This window comes from Doryrhamphus excisus, chromosome 7 (assembly GCF_030265055.1).
Source record: "Doryrhamphus excisus isolate RoL2022-K1 chromosome 7, RoL_Dexc_1.0, whole genome shotgun sequence".
Taxonomy (NCBI): domain Eukaryota; kingdom Metazoa; phylum Chordata; class Actinopteri; order Syngnathiformes; family Syngnathidae; genus Doryrhamphus; species Doryrhamphus excisus.
In genome coordinates this window covers 21,126,725-21,142,045 of record NC_080472.1, presented here as the reverse complement: position 1 = coordinate 21,142,045, position 15,321 = coordinate 21,126,725, and the positions used below count along the sequence as shown (strand labels likewise).

Sequence of the window (15,321 nt, the reverse complement as noted above, 5' to 3'; positions counted from 1 at the left end):
ATTAAAGTTACCACTACCATTGAGGATAACTGGAAAACAAGCAAGCAAAAGTAGATGAAATGATCACAGCAGCTATTTTAAATACGTTTTTTCGTCCCTTTCAGGTGTGTTTATGCAACAAAAAGTTCATTGTTCCATCGTTTTTGGGATTAAAGTTAGCGGTGAAGATGATTGGGAGACAAGCAAATAGAATTAAAACATTACAGCGGCTCCACCTCCAGGTGTGCTAATGCTCCAATCCCTTCATGATGTTCATTGTTCCCTTATTTTTGGGATTAAAGTTACCAGTGCGGATAATTTGCAGATAATCAAGCAGCATTAGACACAAAGCATTTAAATAGATTTTGGTCATTTCTAGGTGTGCCCCAAATCCCTGCAAGAAGTTCGTTGTTCCATCATTTTGGATTAAAGTTACCAGTACCATTGAGGATAACTGGAAAACATGGATGAAATGATCACAACAGCTATTTTAAATACGTTTTTTCGTCCCTTCCAGGTGTGTTTATGCAACAAATGAAGAAGTTCATTGTTCCATCGTTTTTGGGATTAAAGTTAGCGGTGGAAGACAAGCAAACAGAATTAAACCATTACAGCGGCTACCTTAAGTACATTTTCTCTCACCTCCAGGTGTGCTTATGCCCCAAATCCCTTCAAGAAGTTCGTTGTTCCATCATTTTGGATTAAAGTTACCACCACCATTGAGGATAACTGGAAAACATGGATGAAATGATAACAACAGCTATTTTAAATAAGTTTTTTCGTCCCTTCCAGGTGTGTTTATGCAACAAATGAAGTTCACTGTTCCGTCGTTCCGTCCGGTTCCAGAGCTAAACTATGTGGGAATTCTCTTGAACTTAGTCCTCAGTGTGTGTTTGGCACCAGCCCAGTCATAGAAGAGCAGCGCATGGCCATATATGGCGTGGAAGGGCCTCCATGGCTCGCCGCATGTAAACAACACCGGCTACAGCGGCACCGGCGCTAGCATAGCACGCTAGCGTAGCATTATTTCAGACAACTAAAACAAAAAGGAAAGGGGGGAAGGTGTCAAGTGGCATGCATCACCATGGAAACCGACTGTCCTGGGGTGAATTAGCGACAAATGCTAGCGCAGCAGCCTTTTCCTGAAGATGCGACAACACGCTTCACGTGCCGGGATGCTCGCCATGTCCCCCAATCTGCGGGACCACGTGTCCGAGCGCTTCCTAAAATGCCGCCTTCAGAGGCCACAACCGAGAGAAAATGTCAGGAATGCAAAAGATAACTCCATTTGAAGTCCGAGCCTATAAATAGACGGCGTTGTGAAGTCAAGTGCAGATGGAAGGGAAGCCGTCGCCCGCAGCTCGTAAACAAACCGGCGGCACGCGCGGGCTCGTTGCGGCACGCCGAGGCTGACTTACGACCTCTAATGACAACGCCACCGCTCCCGGCACGCATCAGGGGCGTCCATGACAGTTATGGGAGCCAGGCCAGAAGACAAAAGACTGGCGTCGTGTTGCGCCCGTTAATCAAACCGTTTGGCGTTCCGGGGCTTCGCTAAAACTCAGCTAGAGGAAACCGGCAAACATTAGCATTTTTAGCCTACATTTTTTGACTAAACATATAAATGCTTAGCATTATTATGCTAGGTGTTAACATATCAATGTTAGCATGTTAGCAAACATGAGCATTTCTAGCCTACATTTTTTGACTAAACATATAAACGCTTAGCGCTATTATGCTAGGTGTTAACATACCGATGTTAGCAAACATGAACATTTTTATAAATATTTAGCACTATTATGCTAGGTGTTAACATGCCGATCTTAGCATGTTGGCAAACATGAGCATTTTTAGCCTATATTTTTAGACTAAACATATAAAACCTTAGCGCTATTATGCTAGGTGTTAACATGCCGATGTTAGCAAACATGAGCATTTTTATAAACATTTAGCACTATTATGCTATCTTATCTTAACATGCCAATCTTAGCATGTTGGCAAACATGAGCATTTTTAGCCTATATTTTTAGACTAAACATATAAATGCTTAGCGCTATTATGCTAGGTGTTAACATACCGATGTTAGCAAACATGAACATTTTTATAAACATTTAGCACTATTATGCGAGGTGTTAACATGCCAATGTTAGCAAACATGAGCATTTTTATAAACACTTAGCACTATTATGCTAGGTGTTAACATGCCGATGTTAGCATGTTGGCAAACATGAGCATTTTTAGCCTACATTTTAGACTAAACATATAAATGCTTAGCACTATTATGCTAGGTGTTAACATACCGATGTTAGCATGTTGGCAAACATGAGCATTTTTAGCCTACATTTTTTGACTAAACATATAAACGCTTAGCGCTATTATGCTAGGTGTTAACATGCTGATGTTAGCATGTTGGCAAACATGAGCATTTTTATAAACACTTAGCACTATTATGCTAGGTGTTAACATGCCGATGTTAGCATGTTGGCAAACATGAGCATTTTTAGCCTACATTTTTTTGACTAAACATATAAATGCTTAGCACTATTATGCTAGGTGTTAACATACCGATGTTAGCATGTTGGCAAACATGAGCATTTTTATAAACACTTAGCACTATTATGCTAGGTGTTAACATGCCGATGTTAGCATGTTGGCAAACATGAGCATTTTTAGCCTACATTTTTTTGACTAAACATATAAATGCTTAGCACGATTATGCTAGGTGTTAACATGCCAATGTTAGCATGTTAGCAAACATCACTTAGCATTAGCATAAAAAACAATCGGAAGACAAGCACGCAACATTAGATGCAGCTTCGCCGCTTCCTGTTGTGCTTCTGCACCAAATCCCGTCAAGAAGTTCGATGTTCTGTCATACGAGATGAAAGTTCACGACGATGTTGCCTTTGCCGTCTAATGATTTTGAAAGATTCCCAAAAGAAAGATGGACGTTAGAATCCCACCAGGCTATTATCATGTTCTAACTATTCATTTTGTGAGTTTTATACAGCGAGTATTCCGGAGTTTCCGGAGTATTCCCAGCCAACATCAGCAGATGAAAATCAACTGCTGATGAAAAAGCGTCCCGTGGGGTGTTTCCCCCCTTGCCGCCTTGTCACACATCCTCGCTGGTGTCGTTCCCACCCGCCTGTCTAAGTGACGGCCCTGGAGCGCTCCGTGCTTCCTTGCTCGCTTGCTGCCCGCTCCGATTAACGGCGGAGCAACTCTGTGGAAAAAAAGGGGTGGACGTCGGGAGAAGCGGCAGCACACAAACGTCTCCCACGCAGGCGAGGAAGGCTCATCATGAAAGATGCAGGAACGTATGGATGCTGCTGACCCGCTTCGTATGGAGCGCCGGAATGCCGCATTTATGGCAATGGGGTTTAAATCCGGCGTAATTCAATCCTGGCTCAATAAACAGCAGCGTCTGTGCGAAGAGGAATTGCGCCAGCGGGACCAAATGTCAAGTCAGCGTGAGGCTGCGGACTAACAGAACGATGCGAGTGCGCGAAGGCCCAACAGCTTGGCTCGCTGCCACGTGACGCGCGCTCCTCCGCTGCTGGAGCGTATGGCGGCTTCACGGCGGCTTCACGTGAAATACAGGAAGTGGATGGGCTGCTTGACACGGAAAGGGCCGCTGACGTTACGTTGCGCTAAGTGTTTATATGTTTAGTCTGAAAATGTAGGCTAAAAATGCTCATGTTTTTGCTAACATTGACATGTTAACACCTAGCATAATAGCGCTAAGTGTTTATAAAATGCTCATGTTTTTGCTAACATTGACATGTTACATGACACCTAGCATAATAGCGCTATGCGTTTATAGAAATGCTCATGTTTGCTAACATGCTAACATCGGCATGTTAACACCTAGCATAATAGCGCTAAGTGTTTATAAAAATGCTCATGTTTGCTAACATGCTAACATCGGCATGTTAACACCTAGCATAATAGCGCCAAGTGTTTATATGTTTAGTTTAAAAATGCTCATGTTTGCCAACATGCTAACGTTGTAATGTTAACACCTAGCATAATAGTGCTAAGTGTTTATAAAAATGCTCATGTTTTTGCTAATATTGACATGTTAACACCTAGCATTATAGCGTTTATATGTTTATATGTTTGTCTAAAAATGTAGGCTAAAAATGCTCATGTTTGCTAACACGCTGACATCGGCATGTTAACACCTAGCATAATAGTGCTAAGTGTTTATGAAAACGCTCATGTTTGCTAACATGCTAACATTGTAATGTTAACACCTAGCATAATAGTGCTAAGTGTTTATAAAAATGCTCATGTTTTTGCTAACATCGGCATGTTAACACCTAGCATTATAGCATTAAGTGTTTATATGTTTGTCTAAAAATGTAGGCTAAAAATGCTCATGTTTGCTAACACGCTGACATCGGCATGTTAACACCTAGCATAATAGTGCTAAGTGTTTATAAAAATGCTCATGTTTGCTAACATGCTAACATTGGCATGTTAACACCTAGCATAATAGTGCTAAGTGTTTATAAAAATGCTCATGTTTTTGCTAACATTGACATGTTAACACCTAGCACAACAGCGCTAAGCGTTTACATGTTTAGTCTAAAAATGTAGGCTAAAAATGCTCATGTTTGCTAACATGCTAACATGGGCATGTTAAAACCTAGCATAATAGCGCTATGTGTTTATATGTTTAGTCTAAAAATGTAGGCTAAAAATGCTCATGTTTGATAACATGCTAACATGGGCATGGTAAAACCTAGCATAATAGTGCTAAGTGTTTATAAAAATGCTCATGTTTGCTAACATGCTAACATAGGCATGTTAACACCTAGCATAATAGTGCTAAGTGTTTATAAAAATGCTCATGTTTTTGCTAACATTGACATGTTAACACCTAGCACAACAGCGCTAAGCGTTTACATGTTTAGTCTAAAAATGTAGGCTAAAAATGCTCATGTTTGCTAACATGCTAACATGGGCATGTTAACACCTAGCATTATAGCGCTAAGTGTTTATATGTTTAGTCTAAAAATGTAGGCTAAAAATGCTCATGTTTGCCAACATGCTAACATCGCCATGTTAACACCTAGCATAATAGCGCAAAGTGTTTATAAAAATGCTCATGTTTGCTAACATTGGCATGTTAACACCTAGCATAATAGTGCTAAGTGTTTATAAGAATGCTCATGTTTGCTAACATGCTAACATCGGCATGTTAACTCCTGGGCTGCTTGACACTGAAAGGGCCGCTGACGCAAATGTAGCATAGAAAACGTCAACAAGGAGAGTCAGAAGACTCGTTGATGGGCGTCATGTTTCTTAATAACGTGATACTGCCTCCCGCTGGCCTGGAATGCACATTACATTACATTACATTACATTACATTACATTACATTACATTACATTACTGTCCATTTAAATGGATGCAAATTCAACAATTTTTTGATTAAACGGTTGCTGTCAGCGGTAGCCACGCTAAAACAATATCAGCAAACGTACTTTCGCTAAAAGAATATCAGCAAACTGCAGCTCTGCTCACACACAAGCTACCATACGCTAACACTTGCAGGTTAAACTGGAGACGTCCAAACCCCTCGGTGGCGTTATCAGTAGCAGGCAGATGCTGGAGGGCCTCGGATGACAGAGTGACACGGAGAGCGTGGAGGAGGAGGAGGAGGAAAAGGAGGAGTAAGAGGAGGAGGAGTGTGACAGAGCAGCGAGCCAAGGCAGGAGGAGGAGGAGGATTTGAATTTCTCCAGCCTGCAGCACAGAACTAATCTGATAAAGATGCTGTTTTCCCCCCAGATGGTTTTAAAATATTAACAAGCATTTCAAGCAACAAAAACACACCAGCCTACTTTCTATGAAACAGCAACAGGAAGCTACAATTTGCAAAATACATCGAAAAATGGCGACTATACATAGCAACGTGTCCATAAGCTACAGGCGGCCTCAGTCCCTCGTCAGCGCTACAGTCCCAGTCCGTGTCGGCCAATGTCAAAATGAATAAAAACAGCAAAAAAAATGCTACTATGCTAACAATGCTAATTTTACCATGCTACACAGCTACAAAATGCGCATATGCTACAGTTATCATGCTAACAATGGCCATGCTAGTTTATTTATAGCACAATTTATATACAAAGTGATTCAAAGTGCTTTAAAGACAATAAAATGCTAACGTTAGCATGCCAACACCTAGCATAACAGCGTTAAGCATTTATATGTTTAATCTAATCTAATCTAAAAATGTAGGCTAAAAATGCTCATGTTTAACATGCTAACATGCTAACATCAGCATGTTAACACCTAGCATGATTGCTAAGTGTTTATATGTTTAGTCTAAAAATGTAGGCTAAAAATGCTCATGTTTGCTAACATGCTAACATCGGCATGTTAACACCTAGCATAATAGCGCTAAGTGTTTATATGTTTAGTCTAAAAATGTAGGCTAAAAATGCTCATGTTTGCCAACATGCTAACATCAGCATTTTAACACCTAGCATAATAGCACCAAGTGTTTATAAAAATGCTCCTGTTTGCTAACATGCTAACATCGGCATGTTAACACCGAGCATAATAGCGCTAAGTGTTTATAAAAATGCTCATGTTTGCTAACATCGACATGTTAACACCTAGCATAATAGGGCTAAGTGTTTATAAAAATGCTCAAGTTTGCTAACATGGGCATGTTAACACCTAGCATAATAGCGCTAAGTGTTTATAAAAATGCTCATGTTTGCTAACATGCCAACATCGGCATGTTAGCGCTATTATGCTAGGAGTTAACATGCCAATGTTAGCATGTTAGCGAACATGAGCATTTTTATAAACACTTAGCACTATTATGCTAGGAGTTAAGTGTTTCTAAAAATGCTCATGTTTGCTAACATGCTAACATTGGCATGTTAACACCTAGCATAATAGCACAAAGTGTTTATAAAAATGCTCATGTTTGCTAACATCGGCATGTCAACACCTAGCATAATAGCGCTAAGTGTTTATAAAAATGCTCATGTTTGCCAACATCATCATGTTAACACCTAGCATAATAGCGCTAAGTGTTTAAGTACGCTAAGGTTAGCATGCTAAGAATGCTAAGCGCTCCAAGTAGGGCGTGAAGGTGACGACGGGGCTTTAAACTTCTGCGCTGACACGAAACAAAGAACCACAGGGATTACACAGATAAATGTGCCGAGTCATCGCCTGGAGGTAAGAGAACAGAGGGCCCTAAAAAAAACAAAAACACAAGAGCTGCTCGCCAACATCACAGTCAACAAACAAACTGCTCATTAGAGAGGTCGTGACCCCCGGTAGCACAAGACGCCGCCCGTTGTGGACCGCAGCCAGAAGAACAGAAGCGCTAAATGGAGTCATTTCAATCCTGGCAAGCTAACAGCGTTTTATTAACGGCAACAAATGAGCTGGGAAACGTCCTCCAAAGACTTCCAGAGGACTTCACCATCTCTGATGTTCTGTAGTCGGGTCTGGTTCTGTGTCCGTGTGGCCAGTGTGCTCTTCAAAAGTCTGTTTTCGAAGCTTTTGGTGAAATCTGAACTAGTAAACAAAGCAGACATCATCAGGTCTCAAACATGATGCCGCACATTTCGACACCGCTGATGGCGGAGCCAACATTGACCCAAGTCCAAACGTCCCCGCCCCCTCAGGGACGGACGACGAGACGGGCTCGCACGGCGGCGGCGGCGACTCGGCTGGGATGCCGCCAGGGCGGGTGATGGGAGTCAAGGTGATGCCGTAAATCACAGTAACCCCCTCGTGGATTGCGCTTCATTGGTTCCAGACCCGACCGTGACTCGCCGCGTTCCGTGAAATGGCATTCCTTATTTAGAAGTCAAATATTTCCGGAATGAGAGCAACCTTCGAAATACGGTTTTTAACATGACCCCCTAGACATGGAAGCGCCCTTATAAGGACCTTAAACACCCAAAACGAAAAAATCCAATCAATCAATCGAGAGAAAGCCCATTCATGCATCTTCAGGCGAGTAGGGCGTCGCCACGACGACATGAACATCGCCGTGACTTCACGCAACGGTGTTGTCAATAAAGTTTTTATGGAAAGTAAATAGCGTGGAGAAGCAAGAAGATGAATGAAAGAGCTGTCGGGCAGAAGATCTGGAACGCACTTGTTATCGGGAAGGTAATTGCCACCCCTCCCATACCGAACCCCTCCCGCCCCCCGCCCCCAATCCTACTGGCTAGATAAGGAATTCCTAAACAATAGCCCAGTCAAGGCAGGCGAGGAGTAGAAAAGGCAGAAGGTAGGACGATGGAAGGACGTACGTGGGTGTGCAAGTGTAGAAGCTGAAGCCTGTGGGGGGGTCCCCGGGGGTGGGTGGCGGGGGGGGCCTGCCTGAAGAATGCTTACTCAGGAGCGCCAGTGTCTCCCCGTTGAGTCAGGCAGCAAAGAGCCCAGAGTCTTTCAAGACAAAAAACATCCAACAGATGGACCAGCATGTGAACATTTGTACAGATTTGTACAGAAAGTACAAAATCAGACGGGTATGAAGTGTAAGAAAACAAACGCCGTGATTTCATATTTCTGAGAAATATTAGCCTGCTAACAATAACAAATAAACAAATAAACATCGAAACAACTGAGTTGGATCTGTCCCGCAGCCCGTTTAGGCAGCAAACAAGTGTAAGAAAACAAATGCTGTGATTTCTTAATGAGAAATATGAGCCTGCTAACAATCAAAAATAAACATCAAACACCTGAGTTGCATCTGTCCAGCAGCCCGTTTAGGCAGCAACACCTGACTTCATCTGAGCGCCAGTGTCTCCCCGTTGAGTCAGGCAGCAAAGAGCCCAGAGTCTTTCAAGACAAAAACATCCAACAGATGGACCAGCATGTGAACATTTGTACAGAAAGTACAAATCAGACGGGTATGAAGTGTAAAAAAAACAAATGCTGTGATTTCTTAATGAGAAATATGACCCTGCTAACAATCAAAATAAACATCGAAACACCTGAGTTGGATCTGTCCAGCAGCCCGTTTAGGCAGCAACACCTGAAGCTTCAGGCTAACCTTGTTCCGTTGTTGATGACAAATACGAGTATACAGTACATGTACCAGATCAGACACCTCGTTTTCATAACAGTACAGTACATAACAGTACAGCATCAACGGAAAAAAATCAGTCTGACGGGTCTGAAGCTTTGAGCTGACCTTGTTCCATCATTTAACCAAACTAAGTATGTCCGAAATAGTGATTGTTGATGACAAATACGAGTATACCAGATGAAAACATCTGATTTAAATAAAAAGTACATGAGTATCTGTAGCATAGACGGGTATCAGTACTAAGGAAAGCATGTTTTTCCACCATTAAAATCAATATGACGGGTCTGAAGCTTTGAGCTAACCTTGTTCCATCATGTAACCAAACTAAGTAAGTCCAGCCTAAGCACATCTGTACTATCAGTACTAAGGAAAGCAGGTTTTACCACCATTAAAATCGACATGACGGGTCTGAAGCTTTAAGCTAACCTTGTTCCATCATTTAACCAAACTAAGTATTTCCGAAATAGTGATTGTTGATGACAAATATGAGTATACCAGATGAAAACATCTGATTTAAATAAAAAGTACATGAGTATCTGTAGCATAGACGGGTATCAGTATTAAGGAACGCAAGTTTTTCCACCATTAAAATCAATAGGACGGGTCTGAAGCTTTGAGCTAACCTCGGTTGATCATCTAACCAAACTAAGTATGTCCAAAATAGTGATCGTTTGATGATAAATACGAGTATACCAGATAAAAACATCTGATTTAAATCAAAGTACATGAGTATTCGCAGCATAGACGGGTATCAGTACTAAGAAAAGCATTTTTTTTCACCATTAAAATCAATATGACGGGTCTGAAGCAGTGAGCTAACCTCGGTTGATCATCTAACCAAACTAAGTATGTCCAAAATAGTGATCGTTTGATGATAAATACGAGTATACCAGATGAAAACATCGGATTTAAATCAAAGTACATGAGTATTCGCAGCATAGACGGGTATCAGTACTAAGAAAAGCAGTTTTTTTCCCAATAAAATCAGCATGAATGGGTCTGAAGCTTCGAGAAATGAGTACACGGTACAACTCCAAGATGAAAAGAGCACATTCGAATCCGTCCCGCAGCCCGTTGAGGCAGCAAAGAAGTTGAATTACACCCTCCAGCGACGCCCGAAGGCCTGAGAAACCATTGACTACCAAACGGAAGCTACGTAAGCTAGATAATTCAATTCCTAACGACCACACTGTAAACGAACGCATCACGTCTGATTAGCATCATTTCTTTGCGGCCCGACGCGGCAACAACGATGCGCGGTTTAATCTTCCGTTTGCCGGGAATGGAAATCCTAACAATATTTTTTCCTCACACACAATAACGTCAGGCTGCAGGCGGGGGTCCCACAATGGCGGCAAAGCGGGTGAAGCACGGGTGAAGATGATCTACGCTCCATTTGTCATTCAGCGGTTAAGGAGCCCATGAATATTTCATGTGTCTTTTTAAAAAAAAAGATTAATTCCGCTCATATTTCATCACCAGCCCAGATTGGGGAAGCACCTTAAAAAAAAAAAAAAAAAAAACACTTTGGAGTATCTTCCATCAAAACGTGGGTTTAGCTCGTAACGCAACATTAGCATCCTTGTTAGTAGCTACTCCAATGTGTGTGTGTGGAGTGATGCTGTCAGCTCAAGGTAATTCACTTCTCGGTGGTGGGAGGGGCCGGGGGGGGGGCATCAATCAAGCTCCAATGCGATGGCCGCATGCAAAATCGTAAACCTTACATTTTTTACAACCCAAGCTGCGGCGACTGACAACTTCACTTGACGAGGCTCGTATGTCCGGGATCGTCTGCGTTTATTTATATTCGCCGCGTCGCGTTTCGTAACGTAAGAAAAAAAAGGCCGCCTCGTCATCACGTACGCGTGCAGCGTTGCCGGGATTCCCTCGTCATCCTATGTGAAGACGCCCGGGCGTCCGGTCTACAAAAGCAAAGAACCGCCAGAGTCTCTAAATCAGTCAAAAACATTATCAGCTGTGGCTGTAGGCAACCCACCCGTTTTTACACAAGTTGTATTTAAAGCATCATGAGCCGCTTCCTGGTTGCGATGCTGCTGTGTGAAAGCTACGGTTTCCTTTCCACTTTCTATTTATCACTCTAATCAGTCAAAAACCATTATCAGCTGTGGCTGTAGGCAACCCACCCACTTTTACACAAGTTGTATTTAAAGTATCATGAGCCGCTTCCTCAAATCAGGTTGCGATGCTGCTGTGTGAAAGCTACGGTTTCCTTTCCACTTTCTATTTTTCACTCTAATCAGTCAAAAACATTATCAGCTGTGGCTGTAGGCAACCCACCTGTTTTTACACAAGTTGTATTTAAAGTATCATGAGCCGCTTCCTGGTTGCGATGCTGCTGTGTGAAAGCTACGGTTTCCTTTCCACGTACTATTTATCACGCTAATCAATCAAAAACATTATCAGCTGTGGCTGTAGGCAACCCACCCGTTTTTACACAAGTTGTATTGAAAGTATCATGAGCCGCTTCCTCTAATCGGGTTGCGATGCTGCTGTGTGAAAGCTACGGCTTCCTTTCCACTTTCTATTTATCACACTAATCAATCAAAAACATTATCAGCTGTGGCTGTAGGCAACCCACCCATTTTTAGACAAGTTGTATTTAAAGCATCATGAGCCGCTTCCTGGTTGCGATGCTGTTGTGTGAAAGCTACGGCTTCCTTTCCACTTTCTATTTATCACACTAATCAATCAAAAACATTATCAGCTGTGGCTGTAGGCAACCCACCCGTTTTTACACAAGTTGTATTTAAAGCACCATGCGCCGCTTCCTGGTTGCGATGCTGCTGTGTGAAAGCTACGGTTTCCTTTCCACGTACTATTTATCACGCTAATCAGTCAAAAACATTATCAGCTGTGGCTGTAGGCAACCCACCCGTTTTTACACAAGTTGTATTTAAAAGTATCATGAGCCGCTTCCTCTAATCAGGTTGCGATTCTGCTGTGTGAAAGCTACGGTTTCCTTACCACTTCCTATTTATCACTCTAATCAGTCAAAAACATTATCAACTGTGGCTGTAGGCAACCCGCCTGTTTTTGTGGGGCTTTTTTTTTTAATTAACTCCACACAAGTTGTATTTAAAGTATCATGAGCCGCTTCCTCTAATCAGGTTGCGATGCTGCTGTGTGAAAGCTACGGTTTCCTTTCCACTTCCTATTTATCACTCTAATCAGTCAAAACCATTATCAGCTGTGGCTGTAGGCAACCCGCCTGTTTTTTTTTTAATTAACTCCACACAAGTTGTATTTAAAGTATCATGAGCCGCTTCCTCTAATCAGGTCGATGAGGTTGCGACGCTGCTGTGTGACAGCTACTGTTTGCTTACCACTTTCTCATGCACTCCAAATCATTATTAAAGTTTGGTGACATTGATGTTGTTGATTTTTTTTTTTTTTTTTTTTAACACGTGTGAGGAAGGAGGATAGCATCTGCGAGAACGCCAATTAGAGCAGGCGGTACAGGAGAACCGGGCGCGGGTCTCCTCTCGGGAGTCACTTAAAGGTTGTTTGTTTGCAAAGGAGGAGGAGGAGGAGGAGAAGGAGGGAACTGAAAGTGAGCATCACATAAAAGAAGCGAAAAAAAAAAAAACAAGTCGGGCTTTCCCCTGAACGCGAGAAGAGAGACTACCATCTGCGGCGTGTGATGAGTCATTCCGTTTGAGCGTGAGGAAGAGGTAATGAATGAACATCATCACGAGCGACACACACACACACACACACACACACACACACGGCGTGTCACCCTAAACTACCTTTCTGGGTGCAACCAACAACGCTAATGATTAGCCACCTGCAATTATTAGCATACAAACTACATCATAGTGCCTCAATGACACATCACTTCCTGTTATTTCACACACCAAACAGGAAGTACCATCAAAAAGACGCAAAGGGTTTCAACCCCAAAAAGGTCCGCGGTGAGGTCAAGTACCACAGGAAATGGGAATGACCCTTCCCAACCAGCCGTGACATCATCCCGTATCCATTTTCCACGCCACAAAGTCAGCACGTCATCGCTAGCAGATCATCTTCTCTGCATCCTGTGTGTGTGTGTGTGCGCGAGTTCAAGTCCCTCTTGTCAGCTTTCCCTTCAGCCAAAAGAGGAACCTCATGACTCAGGAATGCTGCCAGTGGCTCAGAGGCCTTAAGACGGGAAAAGTATGCATCGATTCCCAGTAAGCTAACATTGCCGGTATTAGCGTCACATGGGTGGCCCTCCACCCATGTGTTCGGGACCAAACCTCTGCGGATTTTCAACATCGGTTTCTTCTAGGTTCTGCGACAAATCAAGGGACTTTGGACGATGATGGAGGTCCCGCCCCCGTCCACTACGACCTCAAGACATGAAAAAAGACTTCAAAGATCCGGCAAAAACCTACCACCTCATATTACTTCTCAACTTCAAAATAAAAGTCCCAGGTTGTAAAATAAAAGTGTAAAAAGTAGCTAAGCAGCGTAAACTCACACTAAATGTGTAAGGGCCCATCAGGTAGCCTGGGAGTGCCCCCTTGCCCCGGGGGCCTTCGGGTGCCCCGGCTTTGATCTCATAATCACCAAGCCGGCGGCAGAGGAGGAGAGGCTGCAGGGGCGGGAGGGGGGTCAACAAATCACCCCAAACATGCTTTGGTGCTTCTCTTTGAGGTTCCAGTCCAGGTATGATCTATTGTGGTCCAAGAGGCATGAAAGAACAAGACCTTCTCAGGTAAAACTAAGTACGGGACCCATCTTGGTTCCTAGGTTGGACTTCTTCTATGTGATGACCAAAGCAACACATTAAAGCTAACTTTATGTCATCACAAATGTGACTCATGACTATGCAACCAGAACCAGAACCAGAATCAGAACCGGCTTACCTCAGCAGGTTGGGCAAAGGAATAGAACCAGAGCCCGAGCCCAGGATGCCTCTCTTGCCGCTGAGCAGCTTGTCCACCACGGCCACGTTCCCAGTGCGGGCAGCCTCCAGCAGCTCCTGCTCCTTCCCCATCCCGGACACACGACGACGGCCCAGCGATGACCACAATCTTCCATAAATCAAACCCCTTTCCCCCCGCGTTCAAGCTCGCTTCACCGTGGAAGCATCAAAGGAGTGGGGTTCCTCGCCATGCATGGTGCTGCTGCCTGCACGGATGCTGCAGAGGAGCACGTCCCACGGTGTCACGGTACTCCCCGCTCATCCAGGTGCAAGGCTCCACCACCACCACCACCACCACCAGCAGCAGCAGCAACACCCCCCCAGGCGTGCACCGCTCGCCGGCGTCAAGCTCGAGCAGCTCCGGTGTCTCCTTGAGGTTCAAGAGAAGCGCTGCGAAGACAAAATAAAACCACAAAGTCCTTCTGCCTCCTCTCTGATCCGGTCTGGGGGATGGCAGGCTGGAGGTGGTGCCTGTTCTGTCCCCGGGAAGAGGCTCCCTAGTCCGGCTTGTGTCACACGAACCTTCCGCACTGGCCGGTGCCCCTGCGTGCAGACACGTGTCATGCTAGCTTGAAGAAGATACAGAAACGCCGGTTTTCACCTTCAAAATAAAACATACCCGGATGTTTAATGCTACAGACATGAACGAGAAATAAACCTGTTCTACATACATTACAGCGTATTTCCTCATATTCTTATTTAAAGCCACAGTACGCTTTGCTAGCTTTTGCTCTAGACAGACGACACATCACAATACAGAACGATTCAGCAATACGTAAGAAGTAAACTGTTAGCCTCTCTACTTCCTGAATAATATTTGGACACAAATGCCTCGTTTAGACTCACCTGAAGCGACCATCAAGCTTCCGGTTGACGATATGCATCACAACACGTCAACGCCACCCTTCATTCACGTATCATCCAATTTTGACTGCATTTAGCAACGAGCTGACGTTTATTTTGAAAGCACTAGCTGTGACTTCCCGCCCTTGTCTTGACTTCATTTTTGGAGGCTGGGCGTGGAGAATGGTGGTGGTGGTGGTGGTGGTGATGATGGTCAACGTCCAGCAGCCACAGGAGACCGTGCCTTTTGTTCGATTCCTCCAAAAATAAAAAATAAAAAGTGAAAAACAAAACAGGAGCAGCTCGACGCTCAATGTGGGGAAGATGGGACGCGCATGCGCAGTTAAACCATGCTGGCGTCAACAGGCTCCTGCTGTCGTTTAAAAAGTCCTGAGTGTTTGTTTTGAATTTAGAATGTCATGTAAATATACATAAATAATAATAAAATATGTGATTATATGATATTATCAAGGTCACCGGTACACTTTA

At 43.6% G+C, this 15,321-nt stretch overlaps 1 protein-coding gene across 3 annotated transcripts in view; it reads right to left on the bottom strand.

Moving 5' to 3' along the window:
• anks1b (ankyrin repeat and sterile alpha motif domain containing 1B) overlaps positions 1 to 14,073 on the bottom strand; it is a 104,839-nt gene extending 90,766 nt beyond the window's left edge. For all 3 annotated transcript variants that reach the window (XM_058078413.1, XM_058078408.1, XM_058078409.1), the window contains exon 1: positions 13,931 to 14,073. In XM_058078413.1, the coding sequence (XP_057934396.1) occupies positions 13,931 to 14,061 (131 nt within the window). In that variant the 5' untranslated portion in view covers positions 14,062 to 14,073. The remainder of the gene's footprint in view (positions 1 to 13,930) is intronic.
• Between the last annotated feature and the right edge of the window lie 1,248 nt (positions 14,074 to 15,321).